Consider the following 15943-nt stretch of genomic DNA (forward strand, 5'->3'; position numbering starts at 1 on the left):
TCCCACTGAAGTAAATGGCAAAACTCCCATTGTCTGAAAAAAGGCCAGGATTTCTATCCTAGAGTTTATTTTTCATTATGTTTCTAGGGGGTATTTTAATTCATTTTGACAGGTGTGTGCACAAGACAAAATGCAAATGAAAGGCATATTGATCCAAAAAATAACTTGTAAAGAGTCTTTGTTTGTTTATGTGTTTGTTTGTTTTGCACAGAGAACCCAGCACAGATTGGGAGAGGATATGTGGCCATCACTATCCTTGACATCAACGACAATGCCCCCGAGTTTGCCATGGAGTACGAGACAACAGTCTGTGAAAATGCTCAGCCTGGCCAGGTGCAGATCAATATTTCCAGATGTTTATTCACATTAGTTAGGCAGTAATTTCTTTTGAAAAGATGCCAGCTTTAAGATAAAAGACAGTCAGCTTATTGCAATACAAATGACACTTTGCAATGACTGCGCAGCATAAACAAATATTAAGCAAAGTCTAAAAACTCCACCATACTGGCTATGGTGAAAGAGCTGCAGAAATAAAAATTAGATGTGCACAAGCCGTGTAAAACTCCAGATGTCCTTGCATAGCAAAATGATGCTTTTGTTTGCTTGATTCTGTACAGGGATGAGCACCCTTAATTCCCACTGATCTCACTAGGCAGTAAGAGTGCTCAGCACTTCACTTCCTATATCCTCTAGCACTCCTAAAACTTAAATGTGGGTGACATAAGTTTGGCTGAATTAGGAAAAAAGGGTCTAAGGGGCACAATATCCCCTGTGACAGTTCTCTTGTATTAGAAATTGTACAAGGTTGCCCGCACAAGGTCTGACTTTCAGAGGTTCCGAGCACCCCCTCCTTGCACACACTGACTTCAACTGGAGTTGTTTGTCCTTGGTACCTCTGAAAATCAGACCCAAAGAGATCCATTCACATTGCTCCAACCCCTCACCCCCTAGAAACCTGGAGGCCATTTTATTCCTGAAATTCACAGCATCCATGTACCATCCTGGATGCAATGGCCCTCTGCATGGAGGATTTCCACTTGTGTACTATCTCCCAGAGTCTCAGTCTTCCTCCTCTTTCATAAAAGACATCACTGTTCTGTCCATTTTTCAAAATTACAACAAAATTTAAAACTACAACAGAAATTAACATGATTAGCCTCATTTGCTCAAAAGAAACCTAGAATTGGACCAGCAGGAGTCTTGTAAGCCATAAAAAATTAAGATGGACTGACCAAATTGCATATGAGTATCTACCCACACTGTCCCTGGCTCTAATCAGTTATTCCAGATACTCATGACCACATACTCACAATTTATAAATATCAAAGACATGAGTCTAGTCCAGTGGTGGGCAACCTGCGTGACGCATGCGGCCCATCAGGGTAATCTGATTGCGGACCGCAAGACATTTTGCTGACTTTGACCGTCCACAGGCCCGGCCCCCCGCAGCTCCCAGTGGCCGCAGTTGACCGTTCCTGGCCAATGGGCCCTGCATTGGATGGTTAACGTCAGCAAAATGTCTTGCTGCCCGCAATCAGATTACGCTGATGGGTCGCAGGTTGCCCATCACTGGTCTAGTCTGTTATATTTCGTATGGTTTGTCATGTTTCAGAAAATGTTGATTAAATTAATATTCAATTCTGTTTTACTCATCCTTAATTAACTCTAAAATCTGGGCTTTACATTTACACCTGTGGTTTGCAGACACAGTGTGGCATTAATTGCACCCACTAATAACTGTGAGAGGCTTGTCTCTCTCTCTCTGGTGCTAGATTATATCCACTGTTATTTTCACACATAAGGTGTCCCCTTTCCAACACTATAAAACTCTCATTCCTATCCTTAATGAGTGGTGATATATTAGATCGTAACCTGTCACTGGATGAATATTAGCTACATAGTGCCTCGAGCCAGTGCAGTTTGGGGTAGAGGAAGGAAAGGAAAAGTATTTATCTTCACCGTTTTCAGTGGGGAGATGGGAGATGAAAGTTAACGGTGTCTAAAATTGCTTAAAAGGTTGAAATGTTAGAACAAGGTGTTGGGGGCAGAATGCAAGTCAGATAGCTGAAGGTGCATGATAAATGAGATTTACCACTTGACTATGAGCGCTGTGTGTATAGGGCATGCGTGTATATACTGCTTTGTATTATATAAAATATAAAACTCAATATAACTTCAACCGAACCCTCTCTTTTCAGGTAATCCAGAAAATCAGTGCTGTTGATAAAGATGACCCACCCAGTGGTCACCAGTTCTACTTCAGTTTGACAGTAGAAGCAGCAAATAACCACAACTTTTCTCTGCAAGACAACAAAGGTAAAAATATAAATGTTGTTGGGTGCCTTAGGGGAGCACTGACTTAGGTGCCTTAGGTAACCACCACTCTTTTTTCAGACACATAGTGATCATCACTGGGGTGCACTTCCCTGCCAGGGAGGGCATTAATTAAAGAGCAGTCTGCCCCCTAAGTAACTTTTATCTAGAGATTATCTGTCAAGAGGAAGAAACTGTTGTTTAAATCATTTTGAGCCTTGAGCTAAACAGTGGGGCTTCAAATCTTTTCTTTTCCCCCAAGTGCCTTTTCCCTCTTTTTTCCCTGTATTTTTATATCTTTATCCAAATTAGATTTTACCTTGAGGGCAGTGACTGAAAAATGTCCTGGGCCTCATGTTTTATTAATATAATTCAGGGCATAAAGAAATGAGCCCCAAAGGCATGGCAAAATGAGAATTCCTTTGGTGAAACCCCCACAAACACCTTTTCAGCAACTGAATGTTGTTTTTGGAGGTGAAGGCTGAGTGCTCATTTTTTAGGCTACCTACAATATTTACACATGCTGTCTAGGACTGTATTTCCCCAAAGATCTACACAGAGGACCATCATTGGCATCACATTCCCACTGGTGAAAAGAGATGAGAACACACTCCTTATTGGAGTTCTCATTAATTGCTGTATATGTATGGCAGCTAGACATTGGCAGTCTGCTTAGCTAATGGTTGAAGCAAATAGTATACAATAGACCCCCATCTCACTGCTGCACTGCTCTATTTGCTCTGCAGTGTGAAATGGAGTAAAAAACTTGCTCTTGTAATAAAATAAACGATTAACCATAATTTGAGTGAAAAGGTACTATTTTTGTGGACAATTTTTCAAACTGTATCCACACTTTGATTCACCTTTTGTCCTGAACAAAAATAAGAATACAAACTAAATATAAAATGAAATGACCACAATACAAAAAATCAGTCTGTTGATAAAGAGTCTTATTCAGCTGTCCACAGTTTGTTTTTCCAATGTGCTTAACTTTACTTATATGAACAACAGTAGGGAAGTCAAGTAAGCATATGCTGAAGTGATTTTATAGATCATGACCTAAAGACTCAAATGCATTTATTATTATTAATATTATTACTTAGAATACATTAGCCCTCTGAAATTCTAGGCAGGGTTCTGGGACACACTGTGCAATGTACCATAACATTGTAAAAATACACTCTCTTCCCCAGAGAACATACAATCTAGATCAGTACACCCCATGCCACAGCAATAAAGTCAACAGAGGTGTAAGTAAGGGCAGAAGTTGTCCGTTTTTGATTATCTAACTTTGTACATACCAGACTTGTGTGCTCAGAAATAATTGCTCATACTTTCTAATGGGTGTGTGCAAAAGTGTATATGTACTTTTTTGTATGTACCACAGAAGGACAATAATCCCTGTATGTCAGGATTTGCACAGACACACACAGTTTTGTGCATCACTCTGAACATCTGGGCCTTTACAGCACTTAAGCATATGCTTAAGTTTAAGTATGTTGGTGGCCTTGTTGAATTCAGTGGGACAGTTAAGCATGGGTACAATTGTTTACGGATCACAAAGTGTTCATTTTACTGTAGTTAATATTAGGAAAAGTAAAATAATTGTGTGTTATTCTGAACTATTGAAACTTTAAAATGGGGAAGAAAAAGTCGCAAAAGAAGTCAGTAATACACTGTTCAATTGTTTTAATATATTTTAAAACATGTTTAATAAAACATATTTTAAAAGTGCAATACCTGCAAGATATACAGGTTTGATTCTTTATTATCCATTCATTTGTTGAGTGCAGTCAGGAACCATCAGCAAATGGTCATTTCCCACTGTCTTTCTTCAGGAGGGCAAAATTATTATTTATATCTCTTAAATTGTAGTACTAAACATTACAAATCAGTTGTGACAGCCATGTCTCTTTGAGCAGCTTGATAACATTTTAAAAACCTATATTTGGGTGCTTGAGAGCTGTTAATTAAATCTCAGATATTCTACTATTTTATTGTTACTAGAGGCTATATGGCTTTTTATTTTTTTATGAAAAGATACCTGAGATGTGATTATGGATTTTGAAGTGATTGGTTCCATTGCCATATGTCTTTAAGTCACTAGGTGCACCATTTTGAGGAGCTCACTTGTGACCTTGAATATATAAACTAATTGTTCTTTCTAGGTCAGTTTTAAACTCCTGTACACTGGGTAAGCATGAAACATGTGCAGACTCCCATTATAGATTCTTGCATTATTTGTGTACACAAATGGGTCTTGGGTGCATGCAGACAAATAATTAGATGTGCTATTACCTAATTATGCATTTGCACACACAATTATGTGTTTGCGTGTGGATGCCATGTTTTTTTTTGTGACCCAAGCTGTGACAATGTGGATTTCAGAGGTTTATTCTCCTCTTTTCCTCTTCCTGTGTGAATCTAACTTCCATTAATATCAATGCACATTTACAGTGGGGAAACAGAGCCTGCAAAATTAGAAGTGAAATCTATGTGTTGATACACCGTGTAGCTACTTAAAGAAACAAGTGAAGTGCAAATTTTTTTCATTTAATTTACTGTGCCCCACCCCTTCTGGGATTTTGCTTCATGAGTGTGGCACTGCAAGTGTGATTAAAGTTTATAGGCCTCCACAATTCCAGCATAAACCTTACTGGTAAATACAGGCCTTAATGGTTTTTGCATGGGCTAGAACTAAATTCTCAAGCAGAACATATCATCGCAGCTCCTTACGGTGGATGGCCAGGACAAAGAAGTTAATAAAATAATATAAAACTTTAAGTCCATCAGACAGAAAAAAAAATGCATTTTTCCCTTGGACTATTCCTATAGAAATTCTGAGTGTCTTACACTTGTCTTTTTCTTCCTCTAGACAACACCGCATCTGTGCTAACCAGGAGAAATGGATTCCGGAGACAGGAACAGGCTGTTTTCTACTTGCCAATATTCATTGTGGACAGTGGCTCGCCCTCACTTAGTAGCACCAATACCCTCACTATCAGAGTGTGTGACTGTGATGCCGACGGCAGAGCCCAAACATGCAATGCAGAGGCATACGTCTTGCCTGCAGGACTTAGCACTGGCGCACTTATAGCAATACTTGCTTGCGTCCTGACATTATTAGGTATGTCCTTGGTGTTTTGTTCATTTACACCCCAAGTACAGTATGACAAACAAACAAACAAACAAACAAAGCCCCCGCATCTCGTTTATTGTTTATCCTCAGTTTTCTTTAGGGAAGAAAAGCTAATAATCCAGCAACAGAGGCATTTTATAGTATGTAGGTAAATAATGTCAAAGGTAATCTGCCAGAAAGTAATGGTAGAAGGAATAATATCAGTTGCAGCTGATATAATAGTTATAGATAGACGTTGCAGGTGAAAAAGTGGATTTATGAACATCTCTCTCGTTGAACATAATATAGCTGGTAGCGTTCACATTACTTACTGAGTATATAATTTGCACATTTATAAACAGTTTGTTTCTTTTAAAGATATTCATTTATAACATTTAATGATTTGCAAAGAGCAAAAGACTTACAGCAAATGTCACAAATGAATTTATTGATGAGAATTAGCATATTTAATTGAGTAGCATTTGCATGACGTCCTTTTGTTATTTAGCACAGTTGCATTTTACATTCTGTGTGAAAACTGAAACTAGAGACGGGAGGGAGAAAAGGTGAAATTGTGAAATCACGCTAGAAGCTTAGTTGTATCAGGATTTCTCACTTCCCTGTGGAGACTAAAGTGAAATTGACTAGGCGGTGACAGTATTAAAAACTCAAGATTGTGGAGCAGAAAAGGGAACCAAGGAGCTTCCCTAATCTTTTCACACCCAGTGCAAGATTCTGGTGCAGTCAGCATCCCAGTGTTGCTTGAGGCCCCAGCTGAGCACATGCTTAAGTGCTTTCCTGGATCAAGGCTTGTATGAGTACTCTTGGTGAGCGTATCATCCCAAAAGGAGTGGGGAGATTGTAATGTCCACAGTTCGGTATCGTAGCCACAGAGGTAGCTAAAATACAGAATCAGTTTAGGTGGTTCCCACCAATAGGCGTTTACTGTAGTTTCCTCCACTGTGTGTACAACAACTGGATCCGGCAGTGTCCCCTTCCTGCTGTTGGCTACTTCGAAGTCTCTAAGTGCAGTCCATTGCCTCTCCTTCCCTACAGGAGCCTGCATAGTGAATTAGGTGCATTGGTGGAGAGCAGGCCACACCTCCCCAAATAATGCCTGTCCCTCCCTGAGACATCATTTCTTCTGGTACTCTGCACTGCCCAGACAGGCTCAAAACTAATAGGCAGAGACTGCCTGGATCACTGTTAACGGAACAATAAAACAACAAGAGTATTGAGAACCCAGTCAATTTACACAGTGGTTCTACACAGGTTGTAGTGTTTCCTGTTTCTGGTGTTTTAAGCCTGTGATGGGCAAAGTACGGAGCTTTTCAAATTTGTTCTTTACTCATTTTGCTGTACTTAAATTGCTCCTTCAATACTTAATAACAGTTTGTAAGGTTAATGAGGTTAAAAATGGAATGGAGCCATGTGAAAAAAAAATATTACTGCCCTGATCGTCAGCACAACTAAAGAAAGTTCCTGAACACATACATGCCCTCCCATATTTACACATTTGGATCAGTGACTAAGGGCCAGATCCTTATCTGGTATAAATTGGCATTGCTTGGTTGAAGTCTACAGGGTGGCGCAAGTTTGGCCCAAAGTGATTTACAGAAATACAATTTCTGTACTCATAGAAAGTCACTCACCCAGCACTCTCATACCATCATTTCTGGCAAATAAAGAAATGAGACGGTTATTTTCAAAGTCCTGTAAAAACATACCATGGTTTACAGGATTGTTTGTGTGTGTGTGTGTGTGTGTGTGTATTTCTTAAACAGGAGACAATGTTTCTCAGGGAAGATATTCAGTAGAGACCCAACTTATTAGTTGTCAAGTTACCAGGTAGTAACTTGTTTATTCTCTTCAGTGCAACAGCGTTGGAATGCAGCAGATAACTCATGGTACCACAGTGCTGCTTCTCATCTCTTTGAGACTGTTCACAAGCACTGGCAAAGAGAAGAGGAGAGGATCTCAGAACATATTATCTAAATAATTTGTTCTGCAGCATATGAGGGACATGTCTGCTTGCTGCTTGGCTGTTGATGTTAGGTGTCAGAAGAATTGACATTCACTACATTTTGTGGGGTTTCAAAACTGGCCATCTGAATATCCCCACAAAGCTCACTTTTACTTGTCTGCATTGACATTTGCATGGCTGAGCCCCTTACCATTTTCTGCCTACAAAGTCACATTTGGATGCTTACATGCAAAGCTGCCGGTGCATGTTAAACAGGTGGCATTGAAGTTGTCCTCTAGTGAATGCCAGAGTTAGAGCCTCAAAGTAGAGAGGCCAGAGGGGTGAGCTTTCCCCGCCCCTAATCTGACTGATGAAGATTGATTTCTAAACTCCGTTCCACAAGAAAGTTCCAATAGTCAGTCGATTACTTAGAAAAGCTGCACAGTATCAACTCTGCAGCAGAGCTGTTGTTTTCAACAAAAACATGGCTGTTATTTATGCTATGAAAATACATATGAAAAGTACTATGCTGGGTGTCATTCACTTTATACTGTATATAATTCTTTTCAGAAATAAGAGAGGAAATCTTTAACTCCTTTGAAAATTATATGGTAACTTCATTCAGTGTAATTTATTTTTCAGTTAACATCTCACAGATGCAATAATAAGTGTTTTTAGAATAAGCATTTAACATAGTGTGTAACTGCAATTTTATTATATGTAAAAGCTCACAAAAAGAAGTATTTGCATGTAAAGTTACATATAACTTATTTCCACAGCTCAGGAATTTCCATTACATTGAAACATCAGGTAGAATCAGAAATCTGGTTAGTAATGTGCTTTCCCTATTGGTAGTTCCATACTTGAAATGGTAACCCACCGTCAGCACCCACTTTCCTATCCCATTCTAAAAAAAGGTCTTTGCACCTCATTGTATACACTTCTATATGCTATAGTATATAATAATACAATGATTAAACTTCCCAAAGTAGATTTAAAAATTAAAATAAAAGTAGATACAAATTGTTTATTAATTGTTAATATTATTGTACCACGAATGAGTCCTAATGAGTTCAGGGACTCTGTGCAATTTTGGTACAAATACATTGTAAGACACAGTCCCTGTCCTAAAGAGCTTACATTCTAAATAAAAGATGGACACAGGATGTGAAACTGACTCAGAGATTATGTCTTGTATTTCTTTAAGTAAATGGTGTTTTGGGGTGAGTCAATATTGGGTGACCCAACCTGAGATACCTTGAAGGGGGGCTGATTTTCAGATGGTGCTAAGAACCTGCGCTCTGAAAATCATCCCCTGCTAAAATCTCTCAAATTGGGCATACAACATTACCAGTCACTTTTGAAAATTTAAACCAGGTTGATTTACTCAAGGTCACCCAGAAAACCTGTGCAGATCTGGGAACAGATCTCCTAGTCCCAATCTGCTTTAACCACAAGAGCTATCTGATTGCACTAGCCATGAGAGTGTATGAATTAGAAGGCTACTGAGGCATTTCTTAGATGGTGGAAGATACCCAGCCTTTAGCTTCAGGGTTCATAACACATCCAAGGCATGAACCAATAGTTTACTAATTCAAAGCCTGATGTGGTTTATTGCTATATTAGAGAATATGCTTAAGGGACTGTTGCATGGCAATGGGTATTAGCTGTATGACATTCTTTATAGCCGTGTTTGTGGTCCTCTCTTCCGGGTTGTCTTTTGGCTATTTATTACATCTTTAAAATGATGCAGCAATTGCCTTGAGTACAAAATGAAAGTCTAGAACAAAAACAGAGACAGGGAGACATGCTGGGTGACAGCCTACTAAGATAAGTGAGAACTTCAAATTTACACACATTGCACAATGGCTTTTAGAGGCAGTGACTTCAACAGGACTATATTTGGGACTGGTCTACACACAGTTTTTGCATTGACTGAACTGTATTTGTTCAGAAACAGCTTAAGGTAAATGGTTACAACCTTTCCTATGGTTGCAGTGACAGAAAGGTGTTAATTATTGGCATAGCTGATTTTGACAAAATGTATCCAAACAAGCTGTGCTGATATAAATACATTTATATCTGTATAACTGCATCCACATAAGGGCATTGTAATGATTTAACTCAATTGCTTTTTTCTACCAAGCTAGTTAAATTGGTACAAAATCTGAGTGTAGTCCCAGCCATTAGTTGTTCTGGTTGTTCATGGATTAGTTGTTTGTAGCAAATGGTATTAGGTGTTTTGCTTATTAAATATAACAACCAGTGATGTTATTGTCTGTGTGGTTGTTTAGAGTTAATATGTATACCTAATGCTTGCACTATACTTTTATTTCCATTGTACAATCTATAAAATTAGCTTTTTTAGTCATTCAGTCAGGCACTCTTTACCGCCTTGATCACTGGTTCTGTGACGAACATGGGAAAGGAAATAGGCCATAATGGGAAATAGACTACATTTAAAATCAGACGTGCTTGCTTTAGGTACCACAGATATTTGGTTTTGGCCTGTAATAATCTCCACAGTCCCTGCAATGCAGCTAAGGCTTTGTTCATTTAGAGGTTAAATGTTATTGTTCATAGCTGCTGGAGTAGTTAGAAATTAATAATCTCTTCAAGCCATCTAAATGCTAAAATGTTTAACCTTTTGAAAGACTTCATATTTTTCTTGGCTTCAAGCAAGAGTGGGATGTACAAGGCATACTACATAAAACATTCATTTTATCTTGATTTTTATTGTACCTCTAGGCAGGCGTATCTACTAAGTTTCATATTTTTCACTTATTAGCAGGTATTTAAATTTCAAAATGAAGTCTGCTCAGCATGACAGGAGTGTGAAAACACATTTACACTTGACTAAAGGAAGTGATTAGATGCTTGCTACATGGCAATAAAAATTGTCACACTGACATGGTAAAAAATATAAAAGAAGAACTAAAAGATGAAGAAAACCCTTAGTTCTGTCTATAGTGATCTTAAATTAAATCACAAATTTATCACTGTTAGCAATGTAATTTGTCTTTCATTTAAAAATATCACTTTTAGTAAGAAAACCTGTTAAGAGTGAAATTTAACCATTGCATGTAGGAGATAGATAGATAGATAGATAAGGTTAGATGGGGGGAGAGACAGTGTACATATTATGTTCACCATACTATAATTTACAACAAAACAGATTCTGCTAATACAAAAATGTTTGGCAACTACTTTAAATCCCTTTTAAAGGTCAAACTCCTAATATTTCAGACTTATGTAAATGTGGCTCCGAATAGTGTTTGCCAAACCATTGCCGCCTCAAAGTAACATGTGTCTTTCTTGTGCCAGTAGATGTCATACAAAAAATATAGGCTGGTGCCACAATAATTCACAATCACAAGGCATCTGCTAATAGATGGATCATTAGATGCATGCCCTGTAGCTATTACATGAAAAATAATGCATTGCTTACTATATTTGTCAAAAAGAGAAAACTTCAGGAAGAAAACTTGTTTCAGTCTTACTTTTAGAAGGCACAGAAGGTGCCCAGGAAGGAACTGCAAAGACCGGTCTTCGAAGTCTGATTATGCTGTAGGCCAATTTGACACTGGGCTGGAAAAGCTACATAAGGAGGATGGTGTGGTACTTCTAAACAGAAAAGAAGTCTGAATGGCTTTGAGTTGCTTAGGTATTTTTACCACCTGACCCACATCTTAAATTATGCCCTGTGTGTAGCTTTACTTCTTGGTAGAAAATACCTCCCTGAAAAGATGTTCTTATGAGGATGATGTACTGCACAGATGTCACACATGAGAATACTTGGGGAGAGTTCACGTAGTTGGGGAGTGTCCCAAGGTAGTTATTTATGTATTTAATGCCCATAATTTGTCTTTGGGTTAATGGTATCTAATTTATATTTCATTATGTAGTTGCTCAATTCAACTACTCTTATTATTGTGGTATACCCTAATATTGCTATATGTCTGGTTGTGCTTCTGTTTATATTATAAAACCTTATGTTCAGTGTTTTGCATTCTGAAACAAAAGTTCAGTCCATGAAGAAGCATGGCATGCAAAGAATCAGCCCAAAGGAGAACTGAGTTCCTTTAAACCAAAATTAATCTAAATTAGCTTTCAGGAACTTTTCCCTTTAAGAAGTCTGTGTAACATCCAGCAGAAGTATGTGAGTGCTATGGGGTGAAGGATATAACCCTGGATCATGCATTTTTTTACAAAAATATATTCTTAGGATAGTTTAAAAATAGCACCAAGGCACAATGCTCTGAGATAGGGTGGAAGAGCAGCTTTACCACCGAATGTCTTCTGATTTTTACAACCTTAAGTATACATTATAGCTCCCACTAATCCCATCAAAGTTATTCAGAGGCTTCAACGTTAAAATAAAAAAATCATTTTTAGGAGGATAAGTAACAGTCTGTCATGTTTCAGACATGAATGTAGTACTCACATTAATCCCTTCAAATTATGTTTATGAATAGTACCTGTTTGTTTACCAAAAACATATTTAAACTGTAAATGACTGCAAGTATATTACATGCCTGGAGTGAATCCCCTCCTTATACTTTGGCTAAGTCTCTATAAATTAATCTTGGCTTTTAAGCTGAAAAAAAGAAACCCGAAGTATCAGAATTTTTTAAATCATTACTTTAGGGGTTGATCCAGTAACGCACGCAGCCTTAGCAATTCTCATCAGATATTCACAGGCACCAACTATGGTATTTTGCACATTAAAGCAAAGTGCAGTCTAATACAGAGATGCTTTTAGTCCATGAAGTCAGGCTTATATTAGACATTATTTAATAACTCAGAGTTTCCCAATCAAGGAACAGGTATTTTATCAGTGAACCTATGGTGGCATACTTTAATTCAATCCCTTCCCAAACTACGGTTGTTAAAATCCATGTGGTATCTTTATGAATGCGCTTTTACCACTTGGGCAATTAGGAGTTCAGAAAAAGGTCTCTTTTTTCATTTTGTGGCTGTACGATTGTAATAATCAGCCTCAACTGGCTCTTAAATTTATGTTTAGCAGATAGCGTGGGATATAGCAATAAAGATGAAGACATTAAGTCAGAATTACTCTGGAAATATATTCTGTAATATCTAAAAGGTCTTTGTTTAAAAGCCATTTTAGAACCTACTAGTGATTCAAAATCTAACTGCATGATGTGGGCATTGTGTTCCTTGGATAAGGAAAGGATCTGTGTGGTGTAAACTGAGGAATAGTTCCTCTACTGGGAAAGATCTGAGTGGAGGATAAATTCAAACTTCATCATCACTAAAACTTTGGTCTTTTGTGTTCCAGTGCTGGTCTTGCTGATTGTCACCATGAGACGGCGGAAAAAAGAGCCACTCATTTTTGATGAGGAGAGAGATATCAGGGAAAACATAGTCAGATATGATGATGAGGGTGGCGGAGAAGAAGACACGGAGGCTTTTGATATGGCTGCCTTGAGAAACCTCAACATCATCCGAGACACCAAGACCAGAAGGGATGTGACTCCCGAGATTCAGTTCTTGAGCAGACCAACTTTTAAAAGTATCCCAGATAATGTCATTTTTAGGGAATTTATCTGGGAGAGACTAAAAGAGGCTGATGTGGATCCCTGTGCCCCGCCATATGATTCCTTGCAGACGTATGCCTTTGAGGGAAGTGGCTCAGTGGCTGAGTCACTCAGCTCTTTAGATTCCATCAGTTCAAACTCTGATCAGAATTACGATTACCTCAGCGACTGGGGGCCTCGTTTTAAACGACTCGCGGATATGTACGGAACTGGCCCTGACAGCTTGTACTCATAGCCTTGGAACCTTTCTATGTAAATGCACCGAAGAAAAACAAAAACAAAAACTTAACATCTGGACAAAGGCAAGTTGTAAATATTTCTCCATTTTTAACCTTTTAGGTTTTTTTGCCTTGGTGAAGCATATTTTCATTAGACTTGTCCTAGGGACTGCACTGACCACACGCAGATCCTGAGCATTTGATGGCATTTTTGATAAAATGAGACGCTCAGCCATATCCAAATAGATAGCAACCCTTATATACCTGCAGAGGCAACTGACTTCTAAGAGTATGTAGTGCACTGTGACTTCAATGAGCCAATGATACCCTAGAGATGCCTTCACAGTACTGCCATGTCTAGATTGCAAAGTCTCTAATAAGGGATAAGTAGAAGAGGAAACAAACAAAACACAATATCCCATTCAAAACAGTCTTACAATATTGTAGTTTTCTGATTTAAAAAAAAAAAACTGTTGGCAAATTTTATTTACAGTGTTGCATGCAGCTTGCTTGCTCAAAAAACTCCAAACAAACAAAAGACAAAAAAAACAAAAAACCCAGCAGAATATTTTTATTGGTGGCGATGGTGGTGACGAGAGCTATTTAATTAGAAATCTCTGTACATACCTAGGTTATCAAAACAAACAAAAATAATTGCAAACCATGCTAAGAAAACCTGCAATATTTGTCATCGTCTTACTGAAATAATTTACAATCCCCATAAAATAAAAAATATGGAAAGGGATTCTTAACGTTGAAAATGGGCTTGTGATGCCTGTGTAGGTACGCAAAAAGTTGCTGTCTATTTGTTATTTTTTATTGTCTCTTCTGATTTGTACAGGAGAATTTATCTTTTGTTTCTTTTTTTAATTTAACATAGAGAGTTATATTTATTTTGGAGCTCCAGTCTCCACTAAATTCAGGTCCATTTTACTGCCTCATGGTATTACACGCGTCAGAACATGCTGATTTTTCTCCAGTCTCAGATACGTGAAGGAAATGAAGCATGGAAATGGAGAAATTACAGTACAGCAATCGAGCCCGCCATTCATCTCTCAAAAAGGAGCACAGCTACAAGGACACACAGTCATTCTTCTGAGCTATTACCATGTCTGAGACATTTGAATAAAATATTTGTACATTGCATTTTCGAAAGAAGACTCAGAGGTAGTTGGGAGTGTCTTTAGTGCGAGATTTAGTTTTCAAGGTCACATGTCCTATGCGCTTGGAAGACTTTAAAGACCGTGGTTTTTTCTCCCCTTCTCTTTTGCTGTTAATGAATCACAGTGAAAGACTGTTTAAAATTTCTTTCATATGTTAAGCAATGTAATGCTATAAACTCCAGAATCCATCTTTTGATCCTGATTCACATAAATATTTTCCCCAGAGGAATTAACTTCACAACACATAATTTCTACACTGATTCAGGAGTGCCAAAATAGAAGGACAATTGCAGTAGGTTAAAATATTGTACAATTTTGAAGTAGGGTTTCCTAGAATAAGACTTTTTTTATAATTCTGACAATATTTATACTTCATCTTTCATGATTTATTATTAGAAAATAAGGCATATATTCAAGTAGTAATAATGTTTTCTTTTAATATTCTTTCCATTTTTTTCCTTTTTGAAGCATATGTAGACGAGTTCCTAAATAAGGCCCTGATTTTACAAACATTATTCATGTGTTAAATTTCAGTGACTTGACTTTGTTAGGACTTCAGCATAAGTGTTGAAGGGTCGGGGCCGAAGTATGCCACGAGTAGTTCACTCTGAAAGTGCTTCTTTCTGAAAAGAGGAGCCTTACAGTGAAATCCTAATGTATGGATGCACATGGGGGTGGGGGAAGATATCCTTAAGGCTTTGTAATTCTTGCAATCCAGCATTATCAATTAACTATGTGAAAGTGGCCTTCAGCCTCATTAAAAACATAATTTTGATTATCTGCAACAAATTTATTTAATTTGGATAACGTTTTTGTAGACAATCATTGCTTCATGATTGAGTAGATTTGCTTATAGTTGTATTAAATCTATATATATATATAGATATATATATAGAGAGAGAGATAGATAAATAGATAGATAGATGACCGATTTTGTAATGGAATTGAAAGATATTACCCATGACTTTTAGTCACATATGTAAGATTTTCAATAAAAGAAAGTGAAAAAAGTATCAAGCGTATGCAGTTCAATAAAAGTAAGGTGTTATGTTGGTGTTAAATCAGCAAAGTGCTGGGAGAACAATTTTATAATAATCTCCTTGTTGGTGGGAAGATAAAATAATTCATGCATTTGGATTATGAAGTCAAAAGTGCTGATTTTAGCACATATCACTCAAAGGAGATTTCAGTGTTATTTAAGTAAACAGCACAACTGCCTTGCTTTTTTCCTGTTTTATATTTATAAAAAAAAATATATCCCCTTTCTCATAAAAATGTGTCAGCTTTGCCTTGCATTTGCTATGGGAAGAAATCCGTTCCACTTTATTTAATGCATTGAAAATTCTTGCATGTATCCATTTTCCATTACACAATTTGAAGATGATCCTGAAACTCTGTTGTTACACTACACACATTTGTCTGTTGGGTATAAAAAGTATTATATTTAAAAAATCTCTAATATTTGATGAGAGATATTACTATAGTACATATAATGCAATTTTTAAAAGGACTTTTCACAGCGTATCACAATTATGGTGTTTCATATTTTTTCATTGGATTAAAATTCTTTATTTTAGGGGGGTTTGTTGTTGTTGTTCTGGGGCCTA

At 37.4% G+C, this 15943-nt stretch overlaps 1 protein-coding gene across 1 annotated transcript in view; it reads left to right on the forward strand.

The window, feature by feature from the left end:
• Positions 1-15189, forward strand: part of LOC311515594 (cadherin-7) — a 101627-nt gene extending 86438 nt beyond the window's left edge. The window contains exons 9-13 of the mRNA XM_084618798.1: positions 212-333; positions 2199-2316; positions 5189-5440; positions 12697-13257; positions 14154-15189. Of these exons, the coding sequence (XP_084474924.1) occupies positions 212-333; positions 2199-2316; positions 5189-5440; positions 12697-13190 (986 nt within the window). The 3' untranslated portion in view covers positions 13191-13257; positions 14154-15189. The remainder of the gene's footprint in view (positions 1-211; positions 334-2198; positions 2317-5188; positions 5441-12696; positions 13258-14153) is intronic.
• Positions 15190-15943: the final 754 nt, after the last annotated feature.

This window comes from Lepidochelys olivacea (genome assembly GCF_965140295.1).
Source record: "Lepidochelys olivacea isolate rLepOli2 genome assembly, chromosome: 2".
Lineage (NCBI taxonomy): Eukaryota > Metazoa > Chordata > Testudines > Cheloniidae > Lepidochelys > Lepidochelys olivacea.